The 15795-nt window shown below is 45.2% G+C and overlaps 1 protein-coding gene across 1 annotated transcript in view; it reads left to right on the forward strand.

Annotated features, from left to right (window-relative positions):
• LOC142560437 (apolipophorins-like) overlaps positions 1-15795 on the forward strand; it is a 75655-nt gene that overhangs the window by 29784 nt on the left and 30076 nt on the right. Inside the window, exons 8-21 of the mRNA XM_075672554.1 lie at positions 461-623; positions 888-1073; positions 1639-1785; positions 2719-2866; positions 3400-3683; positions 4414-4590; positions 5624-5767; positions 6463-6659; positions 7288-7470; positions 8245-8497; positions 10493-10646; positions 12738-12992; positions 13921-14186; positions 15178-15414. Coding sequence (XP_075528669.1) covers positions 461-623; positions 888-1073; positions 1639-1785; positions 2719-2866; positions 3400-3683; positions 4414-4590; positions 5624-5767; positions 6463-6659; positions 7288-7470; positions 8245-8497; positions 10493-10646; positions 12738-12992; positions 13921-14186; positions 15178-15414 — 2794 coding nt within the window. The remainder of the gene's footprint in view (positions 1-460; positions 624-887; positions 1074-1638; positions 1786-2718; positions 2867-3399; positions 3684-4413; positions 4591-5623; positions 5768-6462; positions 6660-7287; positions 7471-8244; positions 8498-10492; positions 10647-12737; positions 12993-13920; positions 14187-15177; positions 15415-15795) is intronic.

Below are 15795 nucleotides of genomic sequence, written 5' to 3' on the forward strand. Positions count from 1 at the left end.
AGGTATACAGCTTCGCTGTAAAAGAATCTGCTTCGTGGTGTAATTAGTGTTTGGTAAAATGCATATTTTGTTGACAAAAGGACACAGACGAAGGGTGTCGTCGGGTGCCTTCTTTTTGAGTGCCTCTGTTTAGCGGCAGATATGTATTTCAGTATAACCTTCCTATATTTTCCGATAGATGTGCGCTAAAGCTTTAGCGCTGGGTCGTCGGAAGCCATCCCTGAAGCTTCTATTACGACGTAGAACGTAAGCCACATGCTCTTAGCCTGGCCATATAAATGTCAGTTACCAAACATTCCTTACTCGTATTTCAACTTTTAGAGAAATTTATTCACTCACGACGCAGAGCGAGTTAAGTGTCTGTGCCTTTCGTGGTTTCATCTAGATCGATCCATAGATAAACGAATAAACCATTCAATCGAGTAATTGGTTGCTTTTCTCATTTCTTCGTCTTCTGCAGGCATCTCTTTCTGGATGCACTGCCTCTGGTCGGAACTGAGGCGTCCCTGAAGCTCACTGTTGAGCTGATTAACAAGGCTGAACACGCAGACCGTTCAATGGCATGGATCGCTGGAATCAGCTCCATCAGCTACCCAACCGAAGGAATGATCTCCATCCTTGTTGTGAGTCCATGGCTGATAAATTACGCGTAACACCTTTCTTTTTTCAGAGGACTAGCACGAAAGCTCTTGAAACGACACGTTTGTTCGTTCTAGGTCAAACATAATTCAGCGTCCGATTTATTTCAATAATATATTGTTGATAAGTGCTTGTACTTCGCTGATGCAGACTGAACGAGCGTAAACGGCTATTCGTATATCGTAACACACCAATGGCAGGTTCTTTTGTTGTCTGCTGAGAAAAGTGTTTTTTTTTTTTCTTCGCAGCCTCTCGTGAAGAAGTCCAGCGCACCGCGCAGCGCCATCCTCGCCGTGACGTCACTGGCCCACGTGTTCTGCCGCGGTTACCATGGCAACTGCGACGATGTGCCGGCGATCCGTGAGCTGCAAAGTTCCCTCACCAAGCAGCTCGGCTTCAAGTGCCGGGCAGACGATGCTGCTTCGAGGAACAAGGTACACCAGTGCCCTGACGTCACGCACAATGGTGACTTACGGCAATTAAAAGACTTCAGACAGTTTGTAATAGCGGCTAACTTTATCAAAATTTGAAAATTTGCTTGCTCGGCTCTGTTCTGAGTGCACACAGATATCCTAGCTGCACGTGTTTCGTCAAGTTAGGTGAAATCAAACCTGTTTTGAATAAAATTTCACTGCTTTGTCTGCACCTTATTAACATTGTGTTTCGGGCCATCTCTATAAAAGTGCAAATGTATTTCAGCGCGCTTCTTTTTTTTTCTTTCATGTGCCTGGCTAGCAGTGAAGTGCGCTCATTAGGCGAAAGGCATTACACAAAACTTCCGTCGCGGTGATAGCTTTCTTCATTAAAGCAAACTGCCCGGGAATTACGTTTAGAAAAAAAAAAAGGTTGAAAAGCCACACATTTGCAACAATATTACTTCTTGCACACAGCAGATATCTAAAATTTCACAGAATGAGAGGGTGTGAGAAAACGAAGCAATAAACGTAGCCGACAGTGTCGCTGAACTACTTTTTGTTTTTCCTTTGTTTCTTTCTTCAGATTATCACGGCTCTGAAGGGATTCGGAAACCTTGGATACTACGGCGAAGGCATCAACACCATCATTGAATGCGCCATCTCGGGGAGCAGCCCTCTGCCCATACGTATCGCAGCCATCCAAGCAACCAGAAGGGCCTGCGCCCCAGAGGTATATGCACGAAGTTTTGCGAATTTACGGAACGAGTTCTTTTTGGAAATCTGCCATTCGGACGCTCATTTGCGAAGAGAAAGGTTGGAAAATTTTCTAAAACACGAAAGGTCACTCTCGCACATTAAACAAACGCCTTTCTTTTTCGTAAATTTTGCTTTGAGGGAATATTTCAACACTCCTGTTTTCTTACTTCTATTTTACTTTCGTGCCGTCATATCAACGTGCGTGCCTGCATAAGTTGTTTCTATGTATGCGATTCAATATCTGTACTGGAACAGTTGGTTAGCACTTATTAGGGTGTAATAGGATGTAAAACAATATCAACGACTTTATTTGAACAGCAGCGGGACAAAAAGACACTCTTTCACGTCCTGTTCTCACTTCATACAGTTTCAAGTCCGATTGCACCATAATAAGGCTTTCTGCACAGTTGCGATTACCACGGGCAATGTTCCAATTTTTCCGAAACTTAATCCCTTATCTTGCTCTGATATATTTTGTGTCATGATGCAGTGCAAAGAAAAATGGTGAGGGTAATATTAAAAGACACAATTAGAGCAGCATATATTAGAGGACAGATATGAGTAATTGATATGGTTCAGCTTGAATGAGTAAAATAAAAGCACTAGAATAGATAGTCGGTTGCCCACAAAGGTAATAAGATTGTCCCAAAAGGAAAAGAAGTCTTATTACGAGGTGGAATGTAGATAAACGGAGCAGTGAGGTTGGATATTTTCACGCAATAAGTCAGTCCAGATTTCACCAGGAGAGAGGTAATTGAACAACAGTGAAAAATAAAAACAATTACTTGTGGTTGTACTAAATAGATTGCTTCTGCTGATGAAGGTTAATTTGTTATGTTATATTTACATTTCATTTGTGCGTTTCCTTGGATATGTGTTCTTATTGTTTCTTGTCGCTTGATTGCAGATGCATCCCAAGCTCTCGGAGCTGATGAAGACCCCCAGTGAGGACGTCGAAATCAGGATTGCTGCTTACCTCGGCATCATGAGCTGCCCCACAATGAAAGATGTAATTGACATCAAGAAAATGCTCGAGAAGGAGGAAATCAATCAGGGTATGTTGCGAACCGTTTTTTCACGTGGGACTCATTACCATCTTGTTATCATCTAATGTCTACATTTATTTTTAAATTGACGCTATTAGGGCTTGCGTTGGCTAACATGTGGTTTCAGAACACACAAGGGCACTCAAGTTAATTAGAAGCCTCCCACTGCAACATACTGATAACTCATCGCCTTTAGTTCAATCAAACAAAGCTTAATCGACCGATTCTCTGAGCACGTGTCCCGTCACAGAGGTTAAATGGACCCTGTAACTTTTTATTATTATTGGTAGTCCTTTTATTTTTCCAGTCCACTGTCATATATTGCGCTTAACCCTGCTCTGACGCTGAGAAATCCTGGTAGCGCCTTGCTCCTTCCTTGTGTCCAAAGTGACAGACTACGACACCCTCACAATGCGATCCCACCCTAACCACCAATAAAATTAACAGAACAATGCATGCTCATGTTTTCACTTCTCGAATTGTTTTTTCATTGGCAGCGTTTCCCCTGACGTCGTTTGTTTCCTCTTTTCTTGCTCTCCCAGTGGGCTCGTTCATCTGGTCACACCTGAAGAACCTCCAGAGCACTGAGTCGCCCACCAAGATGGCGCTGCGATCCTTGGTCTCCGGCATCTACGTGCCGGGCAAGTTCGACAGTGATGCGCGCAAGTCCTCGCAGAACATCGAGTGGTCCGAGCTGTCCGAGAAGTACAACGTCGGTGGCACCGCCGAGGCCAACATCGTTTACAGCCCCAAGTCTTTCATTCCACGATCAATCGACCTCAACCTGACCGTGGACCTTTTCTCACATTCCATCAACATCTTCGAGGTATGCTTATTAAATTTGTCAGTGAAAAAAAAAACATTTTCTCCGCTTTTTACTGCTAGCTAGGTCTACTTCTTTCTACGTTCAAGTTGAGTGATTACTCATTAGTAGATGTCACCCAAACTGAGCGTAGAGTAACTGGGCTGTAGAATGTATCAATATTAAACACCAAAAGTGGCTGGTACTGTGGCTATTAACTGCTAAAGATAGTGTACAATATGCATCGAACATAAAAAAGAACGGTCTACTGCTAGAGACTATATATCAAGACTAAATAAATGAATTTATAAGAGGTGCATAGCTTAATTTAGCATAGGTCATAAACGGGTTCAACAAGGCAGTGGAATTTAACTTCGGTATTGGTAAAGGGTTTCATGAATGCAGGATTATGACATTCATTTGATGTTTTACTCAGATATTTTTCGACTCGGGTATGAAGAAGTGTCGATAGCTAATTTCGTTTCGTACAACGTGAAATTTCATTGAATATTGCAGTGAACTGCCCATTGAAGGTATTGCTCAGGTGATTCCTTAGAGTAGACACACAAGTGAAGAAATGTGGAAAGATAATTTAGTTTCATAAACAGCAGTATTTGAATGTGGCGTATCGGTGATTACGACAGTGAATTTGTCTGTGGTTGGACGGTTCTTCACTGTTATGCATGCTATGCACTTACTTCTTTTCATCTTATGTCAAGAGGTTGATGTGGTCGTCCTCGTCAATATATTTCAGGTTGGTGGTCGCGCAGAGGGATATGACCACATGCTGGAAAGCCTCCTTGCTCCCAAATCGCAACTGAGAAGGACCAACGAAGTCGATTCCTTCTGGAACCGCCTTGGAGACAAGCTGAGCCGATCTCGCCGCGCTGCCTCGGCTAAAAATACCAGGGTCGACATCTTCGACGACAAGGTGTGCCTCTTTCAAACAGCCCCAAACATCAATGTTGAAAAATAAATTACTTCTGTTTACATTATGGTTTGATATCACTTGGTTTTGGGTTTAAGATTGCGAGTGAATTGTATAAAATATGTCAATTTGGCATCAGCGACCAGCTATGAGAACTTGTATGATTTCAGACTGGCTTATTGCCCGCAAAAAGAAATATTATCCTTCTATGTGCATTTTCTTGCCCTTCTTGCTGTTATTGTAAATACGCACATGCCCCTGACTTGTTTATATTATGCATAAAGAAACACCCTCAGTTAGATCAGACTGATAATTCCAAGTTATGTTAATCAGCAGCAAACCAAACGTTGTGCCTAAATACAAAAGATAGAATGCGTCGAAATATGCAGAGAACACTCAAATGCCGGTGTCGCGTGGTCACTTTTGATTGCATTTGGGCCCGATCTGTATCGAATTTCTTGATCGCGATCGACAGTGCTCGCTTCTACACGGTCTAACTACGATGTAAGTATAGTATGGGTGAGCTCTAGCGCAATAACGTGGGTCCAAAGCACTTGTCAAATAGGCTGTAAAAATTGTGATCTCTCTTTTTTTTTCAGTGAATTCTTATTTCATTTGTCATTGCGGGTAAGGCTATCGTCTGCTGATCGTCTGCTGCTCTCAGCACTAAATGGTCGTCAGCCTACGATCGCGATCTAGATCCTTGATCGTGATGCACGGATGGCGATTATCTAGATTCCGATCAAGCAAGATCACGACTGAAAGTTACCATGTAGCAGTACTCGATCCGGCTCGCACTCAAGCCAGATCGGGTCTGATCGAAATCTTAAGTGACCGGGCGACACTGGTATAACACAATATGCTGCATCACTCTATCGTCCGATTCTACAATGTACAAACAAAGCCGCCCGAGTCTATTATTCATGTGGGAACAATACTAAACGGCATGAAAACATCTACTGAATGGGACAAAATATTGCTAAGGCGCATTATTGTATGATCCTTTCTTGTTTTGACTTCTACTGAATTGTTGCAGGTGAACATCGTGAAGGCAAACCAACCGAGCGGTTCCCTCTACTTCCGCATGTTTGGCAACGAGCTCTCCTGGCTCGAACTTCCCACCATGGACGACATCGCAAACTTCGCCAATGGTGTACAAACGAACAGCTGGCTTGACCAGGTTGGTCTCACTTACTTTATCCGATCCCACCATCGATATGTTACATCGTTCCTGGTATCTGAAAAACGCAATGATTTTCCTGACTTGCAACCATCCCCACCTTGCCATATGAGAAATGGCAGCAATCTTTGGCTTGGTGTTCTTCGAGTTGTAGAATATAATTTCTTTCATGGCATCACATTGCATTCTATGTCGAAACTGTCTTTGTTGAATGTGATTTATTGAAGCTCGGCAAAGTTCAACAGCGGATTGCATCATATACCCTACTTGTTTGCATTTTTCTTCTTTTACATAGTAAACATTTAAAGAGGAGTATACCACGGGCGCTTAGATAAGTTAATGTTCTGTATTGGCTGACCGGGGAAAGTTAGTTGCACCTTTGATCATTGAAATTTAGCATGCTGAAGCTTCACATTGAAACCCAGCATGACACTTGCGAAATGGCTGTAGCTTGAGCTATTCAGGTCATTTTTCACCCTCGATCATTAAGACTTCAAAAGTTGACTCATCCTCTCAATGTACATACAGTACAAGCTAAGTGCATGCATTTTTAAATGCAACCTGTGGTAAAACGCCGGTGGTTCCATTTCCCCGCTTATTGGGAAGCAATCTTCAATATGTGTATGGTGTGTGGCTCCAGTGCCAATGAGATTATGTTTAGCCCTGGTGATTTTATTTATTTGCTCTTTGCACAGATCATGAGCAAGAAGCAGAACGACATCGCCCGCAGCGCCATGCTCGTCGACACCACAGTGACTGTGCCCACTGTCACTGGCTTCCCCTTCAGAATTGACCTGAAGGCAACCGTCACAGGTGGCCTCAAGACCGATGGCCAGATAAACCTTGCCAACGCTCCTGGAGATATGCTGATCGAGGGTTTCATCAAGCCAAGGTGAAGAACCTCTAATGGCGTAATGCATGCCCGCCTTTCATTTTATAATCTATTTCACATCTGTTTTACTGCGGCTGAGCCTCTGGTATTGTGACCGGAATGAACATGAATGAGCTTTGTAGGCTTTTTTTTTTTTGTCTCTCTTCCCAAGTATAGCGCTGACAGTGAGGTCATTGCTGGGCCGACGTTGTTCAATGTAGCACCTTGGGCTCTTCAGAGGGGATTCAGGTGCTGGGCTCCAGGACCGCAGGAGCAGGCTACGGGTTTAGACTGGGGTTAAGAACCGGATTGTGGTAGCCTTTGCACCAGCCAGAACTTTCGATACTTACACAGGGTCTTCAAGTTCTGGGTCACAGGCCAAGGTTACGGGTTGGGTCTGGGGATTACACGTCGGGTAGGGGCGGCCCTTGAACCGCCTGGACATTAGAATTCTTCATTTTTTTCAGAACGACCCACTCGAACGTTGTGTTTCCAAACGTGGTCATTGCGTTCAACTCCTCACATTCATCTCAACGTCTTTGTTTCAGACGGCTGAATGCTTTGAACGTTTCCATATACTTATGCGAATCGGCAGGATTGTGAAATATCCACATTAATGTTCGCCTTTTTCCTCATTTGACTCTTGCAGTGCTTCAATCGACATGAGCGGCCTGATGTCAATTGACGCCGGCATCGCCAAGCGCGGCATTCGAGTCTCGTCCACCATGCACACTTCCACCGCACTTGACGGCAAGATCGAGATCAAGCCTACCGGAGAAATGAACTTCAAGTACAACATTCGCAACGACAAACAGGAGATCCTTAACATGAAGTGAGTGAGGCGCCCTCGCATGTTATGTCCGATGGTTGTGTTAAAATAGTTGCCAGCTGGGCGTGTGCAACTGATCGTAACCTTCACCACTCTTGAATGAGACTATATCTACGAAGATATCGACACAAGTGTGGGCGCAGTGTTAGTCATGAGCACGTTAATGAATCCTTTTCACTCGCTACTGCATCAAATTTGCACAGTTTTCAGCTTAGTAGGTTTAGCTTAACTTAAACATGGACGGAGAGCTACTACGTGAATACACTGCAGGTGGACAGATGAAATTTACTGCAATCGTCACTGAACTTATGTACCTGCCCTAGTGAGCAGAAGAAGAATGTAACTTTCTGCGAGCAGTCAGAGTTTTGATATTCAATGCTTGCATATACAGCGCAAGGTAATCAACCTCTTTTCCAATTAAGTAAGGTAACTGAGGGTGCGCTGATGCATGCGCCACCCCTTCTTGCACGTTGCCCAACATCCATGCCAGCATGTGTCTTGTGTTCAGTGACTACAGTCTGCTCAAGATGCGTGGTGCAGCCACAGCTGAGATGATGGCCCGAAGCGTTTGGCCCACAGTGCTCAGGGCATTCGTATTGTTAGCGCGATTCATTGACCTATCATTAATACATGGGACAGCATGCTCAACGCTGTGAAAAAGTTGTGGTAAATATCGCGATAGGGAATAGCACGCAGTGATGTTTGATTTATGGAAGGAAGTGTTGGGGGCATCAAACCCATCATCGCGAAGAGGTGCATCAAACCCATTCTTTCCAGGACCGAGATCTACTCCGTGGAGGCCGAGACAGAAACGCCTCTGATGGCTCCGTCTGTCAAGGAGTTCAATGGCTGCACCCAGACCCTGTCCAAGGCTCTGGGCCTGAGCATCTGCGCAAAGGGCAAGGTGCCCAAGCCATTCATCAATTACCGCGGACTCAACCTCCCCTTCGACTTCAGCATCATCCTGCAAAAGAACGACCTCGCCATGGAAGGATACGAGATCAAGATGAAGTACCCCATGGACACTTCGGTGAGGTTCTTGAGCTCATCAGTCGCGCACTCTTATTCTCTGAACTCATTCGTGCTAAGCAGCTTGAACACTGAGGAGACTTCATGTGACCGGGGCGAAGTGCTGTTTTCTTTCTTAAGCAATGTAATAGAATCAGGAAGAGTGAAGAACAAAGATTACAAAAAGCCGAGGCGAACCGTTTTCACACGTTTTGCATCTCCGCGCTACTGCGGCTCTCTGCTCGCACTGTGACAATAATAAAAAGAGGTATATGGAGATATCCCGAAGTCAGTTAACAGTCAGTGAAACACTTACTTTTTTTTGTTAGTTAGGAAGCTCTGCTAACAACTCTGCTAACAACTCTGCTAACAAAGGCAGGCAGTGAGTAGTGCCCAGAACACACATTTCTGTGTTGCTGTTTAGCTTTAACAAGTCGATTACTTTACACAGTTTAGGACAGCAAACCTATGACCTTTTCCTTCTCTCTCTCTGGTCATTGTCTTATCCATTCGCGTTTATCAGGCTACTCGATGGGTCCCAGAAGTCAGTGGGTTTTGAGCACCGACAAAGAAAGTAGGCAGGGGTATCCCGGACAGGTAGAAGGAGTGCAGTGATGTCAGGTGTAAGATGAAGGTGGCAGTCAGAGAGGGTGGAGCGGATTGGTGGGAGAGGAGAGATCGCCGTGGTGGTTGTGGCAAGTAGTTAAAAGAAAGGGAAGTGGGGAGAAAGCTTTGAAGAAGTCATATATTGGAAGAGGAGTTCTATGCAGTGGTCGGTAGATTAATATTGAATGATAAGGCAGTTAAAAAGCTGATGCATTATGCTGCACGAGAGTTGCACAAGGATCAGCGAACTTTCGTGCTTTGTGAATTCATGTTACAGAACGCGTTTCATCTCATTTCAAGGCATATTTCTCATCTGTTGCGGCAGCAAAAAAAAAAAAAAAAAGCTATCGTATGCCATTTATGCATTTATCCTCGGTTAAGACGTCTAGCGTGAACCTATCAGTACAGCATTAAACTGGCTCGACTGAAGATCGTATTCGGAAACAAAAGTCCTTGGACCACAGCTGTGCGTGTCACTGGCGCAGAAAGCAACGTTCGCGTTACTGCAGTACCTCAAGTCATTATGTCTCTGCGGCAGACATGGTGGGCATCAGCCCGTGCGGGCGCAACTATAGTGCTTTGTGAATTTATTTATTTAGTTTTCTTTTATTGTGATAGCTATTACATGGACACCCCAGTTGCATTTCTGCTGTCGCTGCCGATGCCGGGTTCCATATAAAGTCCAAGGGCAATAAAATTGTCGCCGCGCGTCGTGTCCTGTATGTGCGAGTGAAACCGTGCGAGGGTGAGCCAGCGATCACAGCCCAGTCTTGCGCATGCAAGCGAGGGAAGCAGGGAAGAAGCACCCTGTGTACTGTCGTGCGCAAGGATCCGTGGCGAGGGTTGCGAGGTGGGGGGGGGGGGGCGGCCCTCCCAGGCCGCTGCAACTTTTTGGAAGTCATCCGCGACGAGGACAGAGTTCGCTGCGCACTGTGTTTTCGCAGCTATAGTTCGCATTGATTCGAGATGCAGCCCAAAGGTCAATTCGCTCACTGCTGCTACCGCACTTACTCACTCCAGCATTTTGACAGCGAGTTTCTGCAGTCATCGAGTGAGATGTATTCATATTTGCATGTGCGCACGGGACACCATATATGCTTGTTAATTTAGTTAGTGTGCCCATATTTAGAAGTTTATATGAGGAATAAAACTATTATCCTTACTTCATCTAGCTAGCTGTCCACTAATTTGCTATCGAAATCGATGCTTCATCTTTCGGGCGAAACTGTGACTTTTTCCTCCATATATATCCCTTTCCCACAGTGCGGGGAGCAAACCCTACATGCGTCTAGTTAACTCACCTGCCATTATTCCGTCACATTCTCTCATTCATGTGCGAAGCCTATTTCTCGACATTTTAGAGAATCTACCCTGATGCGTCTTCTTTTATTGCCCTCATTGTGTTCCGCAGAGCCCTAACCTATTCTACCAGTTCATCTTCGACACCCCCGGCTCCGCAATCCAGCGCAAGCACCTCATCGAGCTCGCCATCAACAAACCATTCAATGGCGAGAACACCATGCATTTCCTGTACCACTGCCCGATGAAGAAGATTGAAGTGTCGAGTAAGTGCGACAACCTTCCTGCCGGTTCCACGGTTCCTACGATAGCCGAGATCAAATATACAATATTGCCATCTCCGTGCACTGTAGCGAAAATTGCAGTTCGCTTCAGCCAGTCAGAACAAGGCCTCCTCCCATTGTCTGCCTTTGATCGCCCTATGCGCGACTCCGACTGAATGGGAGCCTCACGAAGGGATTAGTGAAGCACATTGGGTGAGCCCTTCTCTCTAGAATACGCAGCCGGCTGATTGGGTGACTCAAACCTTCACTGACGTGTACACTCCGTCTCAACGAATGCCTACAGTATAAAGCGAAGGATTGGGCTTGCCTCAGCCAATCGTTAAGAAGAGCCGATTGTGCATTCAAACGAAGCCTCACGTGTTTTTAAATGCCTGCCCACAGTCGATCTGCAATGCATGGGGGCCAGTGCTCCGGTACAGCGCCACCACATTGCCAGTCATTTTATACTTATTGTTGCTATAGCATGGACAACCTAAGCTGAGCGCTGCTGCTGTTCTGTGCCCGCTCATCTGCTTCCGTGTGACGTGCGGTGAAAGATAGTTGACGCGACACTGTAAACTGCCATTCCCTTTGAAACTGGGCAGTGAAAAATAGTCACTTAGCCTGCTTGATTCAGTTAGGTTAAACTGCATGTACCACAGTCTAGCATCTTTTGATCTTTTCTGTCTTCATTCAAACCACTATATATTATATGCAGTTACCTATGCCTGTAGCTACGCCAGTTCCGTCAATCACTTTACTAATGCTTTACTAATGGTGCCCCTGCGAAACGCCAGGGAACACTCTTACGCAGTCAGATTTGGCATTATTAGCTCTGACGTGTTGCGATGCGATCAGAAAAGCCGCAATCCATGACACATTTTTCGAATGAACACCAAAAAATTCAAGTTGTTCTGTGAGTATCGAGTGAAGGACGCCAGTCAAATGCCAGAGAAATATATAAATATTTCATCTGTCTGAAGTCGGGAATTTATAGCTGTTTATAGCAGTCACGAGTAACTCCTAAGAGTTTTGTTGTGGTCGAAAGCCCCTTCAGAAACCATGTTGGTTAGGGTAAGCAAGTTGTTGTTATCTTCCGAGTAACTAACTCATGAGGGCCTTATTTATGATGTGCTACATTAACTTCCAGTATGTGCTAGTTTGTGATATCGGTCTGTACTAGTTAAATATATAGACCCGCCGTGGTGGTGTGGTGGCTTTGGCTTGGTGTTGCTAAGCCCGAGGACGCAGGTTTGAAACCCCGCCGTGGCCACATTTCAATCGAGCTAAAATGCAAAAAACGCCCATGTACCGTGCATTGGGGTTACGCTAACGATCCGCAGGTGGTCATAATTAATATGGAGCACCCCAATACGGCGCGCGTCATAATCATGTCATGGTTTTGGTACGTAAAATGCCGCACTTTGATTAATTTTTATTATCGGTCTGTATGCCTCAATCATCCGTTTGTTCCGGTTTTTATGGACGGGCATCATGTTCGCGCACAACCAGTCACCAGGAAGCTCGGCTGTTTACAACTATAAAGGAAAATACCTTCTGTTGGAGTGTAGGACATGAGGCAACTGAGCCGCATATCTTTTAAGGAATACATGAGAAATTTCGTCCGGTTCATGCGATTTTTTCATGTCACCTTGTAGAAGCAGGTTAAGAGCACCAAACGCTGATATTGTAACCTCTGGCATCTGGAACTCGTTGTCTGTCAGCAGCATGTATCATATATGTTAGCTGTGCGCATGTAAAAAACTAACTGGAAGTAGATGATAAAGAAATTTGCTAATTTTGTGGACGCTGGAAAAGATGATAAAAATGAGTGAAGTTAAGATGTTCGAACATGTGTTCAAGAGTTACATGCCTGTATGGGCTGGTGCATCACAAAAGCAACGGCGCTTTTGTAACTTTGAACATCGCAGACTCGCGAAGCAGCATGTGTGTGCATGATTATAGCCAGAGTAGTTGCCGAGCTAAAAGCTTCCGTTTCAGGCTACGACAAATTGCTTTCAACGAAGCCTGAGTGCATAACCCGTAAGTCTTACATTTGTCGTGTTTTTTTCCCCCTTTCTTTCACTTACATAGCATCGCTCAAGACGCACAGCAGCCCAGCTCACGCGATGCTGGAGGCGAAGGTCGACGACACCCGGCGCTACTTCATCAAATTAGACGTGCCTTACGGGGACAGCCTCGACTCTGTGTACTTCGAGCCTAGGCTTGAGATGAGCTGCCCCGCGACGGCGCCCGTCATAGTGCAGGGCAGGATCGACGGAAGCCCCTCAGGCTTCTCCATAAACCTCCAGTCCAACATGCCAGCCGAGAAGCCAGCCTTCTTGAGAGGTAAGTCTTCTCCATCACACATACGTACTTACGCACACATGCACACACATAAAAGACAACAACAAGAAGCTTCTCGCCACAACAGACACGTACAGACAATCGAAAGGATGACAAATATGTCAAAGTAATTTTATGGGTTGCCATTGGCTAAAGCCTGCTACAAGCAGCTTGGCAAGGTCTATGACTCTTACAAAGTACGACGAAAACACTCTGAACAAGCTAAAACAGGTGCAAATTACAGAAGTTTCGATGTCGATAATAGCAGTTTTAAAAATACGAAGTGATATAATCAGCCGTTTTCATCTTCCTGTAAAGCAAAAGGGAAAAAGAAGATAACATGCATTCAGATCGCGACTGAAAACTTTGTGTGAAAAGAGAAATAAATTAAAGTCAATCAAGAAAGACCTGCGAAAGGTCGGTCAAAAAGGGTATGTAAATATGTGCACAAGTTGAATTTGGACATTCACACCACAGTCCATCCTTGTTTGCCCATGTCTGCTGCGCTGGGGAACTTTTGTAATGCAGCACCAACTATTCCAGTGCTCAAATTTGGTGAACTCCTTCACACGTTCAGCAAGACTAGAGAGGGAGAGAGAACTGAAATGAATAAGTGCAGTGAGGTTAATGGAGAGAGCAACTTCTAGTTTAAACTGTGGATTTCGACAACGTATAGGAACTGCACAGTTAGTACTGAGCGACGCCGCATTGCAGGGCTCGGGATTAGCTCTAACCGCCTGGGATTCTTTAATGTGCACCTAAATCTAAGTAAACGAACCTCTGCGCATAAAACTTCAATTCGATCGCATTTAATTCAGGTCATAATGACCTTTGGGAACCTGCGGCACAAGTTTTTTTTTTCTTTTTGGAACTCGTTCTTGGAAACGGTGGGTGCTCCCAATATCACGGCGCTTTTTTTTCTTCTGCTCAGCTTCCCTTTCCGTGGACGAAAAGAAGCTGCAAGCGGACCTCTCCACTAGCATGCCATTGGTAGTTATCAACTTCAACTCGCTCACGACCAAGCCCCAGGAGGGCACCGTCGTGACGGCTGCCACGCTGGAGTACCAGCGGCGCGGACAGCGGAAGCAAACCGCGAAGCTGAACGCCAAAACTAAGGACCTGAGCACCGAGCACATTTCCAAGAGCGCGATTAACGCCGAGATGCAGTTCAGCGAGTATCCCGAGTACAACTGGAAGGTACGTTGCGATATGCTCTGACCGAGTGTAGTATAGCAATTAGTTGTTTATTAAAATTAAAAAACAAAGTAAATGAAGAGGAAGCTTGGTCAGCAGTGGGAGGGGGGGGGTTGTTATAGGGGGTAAGAAAGTAAAATTATCGACGGAGAGGGTAGAGTAAACAAGGGAACTATTCAAGTTTAGTATGTCGTTGTTCGGATAACAGTGACGAGGACGCATGACGTCATGTCTAAGCATGCATAGCGCGTAGAGCATTGTCACACGCGGACGGGAGCCAAGAGAGCATGACCTTTTGAGATGCAGTACAGCCAGGTTAGCGCACGAGTGAAACGCTTCTATACTGGTGCTTTACTGCTTACAAGCCGGACCTCCCTATAGAAAGAAACTTTTATTGCGCGAGCTATCTATCTGTGGATGTTTAAAATAGGCGCCTTTGTCTGCCTTTTGACTTTCCCTTTAGTTTGTGCAGAACCCACACACTGAATAGCAGTCGTTAACTATTGGGAGACTATCTACGTAAGATCTTGTGATGGCTGGGCGCGACAGCTGTGAAACAGGGAGTCCTGTCTTCGAAGTCGTCCATATTTCGGAAATAGTTTGCCACATCTAGTGCACGTGATTAATCTGAACTCCCGTAGCAGAACTTGTTGTGAGACGAATAAGTAATGAACGAAAATGACGACACCAGACGACACGGTTCACTAAGCACGCCCTTTTCTGAACTATATATGGTCTTCTCTCTCTCTTTCACTCCCCCTTCTCCCTCCCTTCGCGTCGGATAGGGTAGCGAACTGGACAAAGTCTTGTTAACCTCCCTGCCTTTCCCACCCACTATACTCCAAAGCCAATCCCGATATATATATATAATCTGTTTTGCGGGCTGTAGCGTGTTGTAAATTTTGTGAAGTATTACCAGCAATACCCAGAAAATCAATCACTAAACTGTAGGTAGATCATGCCGCGCAAATTTTTACAACTTGTCACCTTCCAGGTGACCACCGACTTCCAGAAGGCTCCTGGAGCCCAGCACAACGAGCACGACATCAAGCTCTGGTGGGGCGAGAACCTTGACGACCAACAGCGACACATCCACGTGCTGACCATCTCCAAGCAGATCGGCGAATACGGTCACGGGTACAAGGCAAGCAGCGAGGGCCGACTCGTCGTCTTCGCTCCTGTGTGGGACATTGACTTCAATGGACTCTTCAACGCCATGCTAGACCTACAGGTATGGAAATCTAAAGTCAAGATGGGTGGGGGGGGGGGGGTCGACAGATGGGAAGCCACTGTGGGATAAGAGTTGCATAAACAGTGGTAAAGTGTCTCGGACTGGCTAGCCAACATTTCGATTGCTGGACCTATCCCTGTAAAAGGTGGTCGTGTCATTGTTGTGGTGTTAGTTGTAACGGCTTAGTAGAGTGACGTCACTCTATAACTCGTTATAACTAACACGTCAAGGATAACATCATAACTAATGTCAAGTTGGATCTAACAAAGGTAGGTCTGACTCTCTAAGCATTGCCCACCCAATCTGATGCACTTTATCACTGTTTATACAACACTTAGCTCATGGATTTACAGGTAGGGACGCTTATAGACATTTATGGAA

Source organism: Dermacentor variabilis, chromosome 10 (assembly GCF_050947875.1).
Source record: "Dermacentor variabilis isolate Ectoservices chromosome 10, ASM5094787v1, whole genome shotgun sequence".
Taxonomy (NCBI): domain Eukaryota; kingdom Metazoa; phylum Arthropoda; class Arachnida; order Ixodida; family Ixodidae; genus Dermacentor; species Dermacentor variabilis.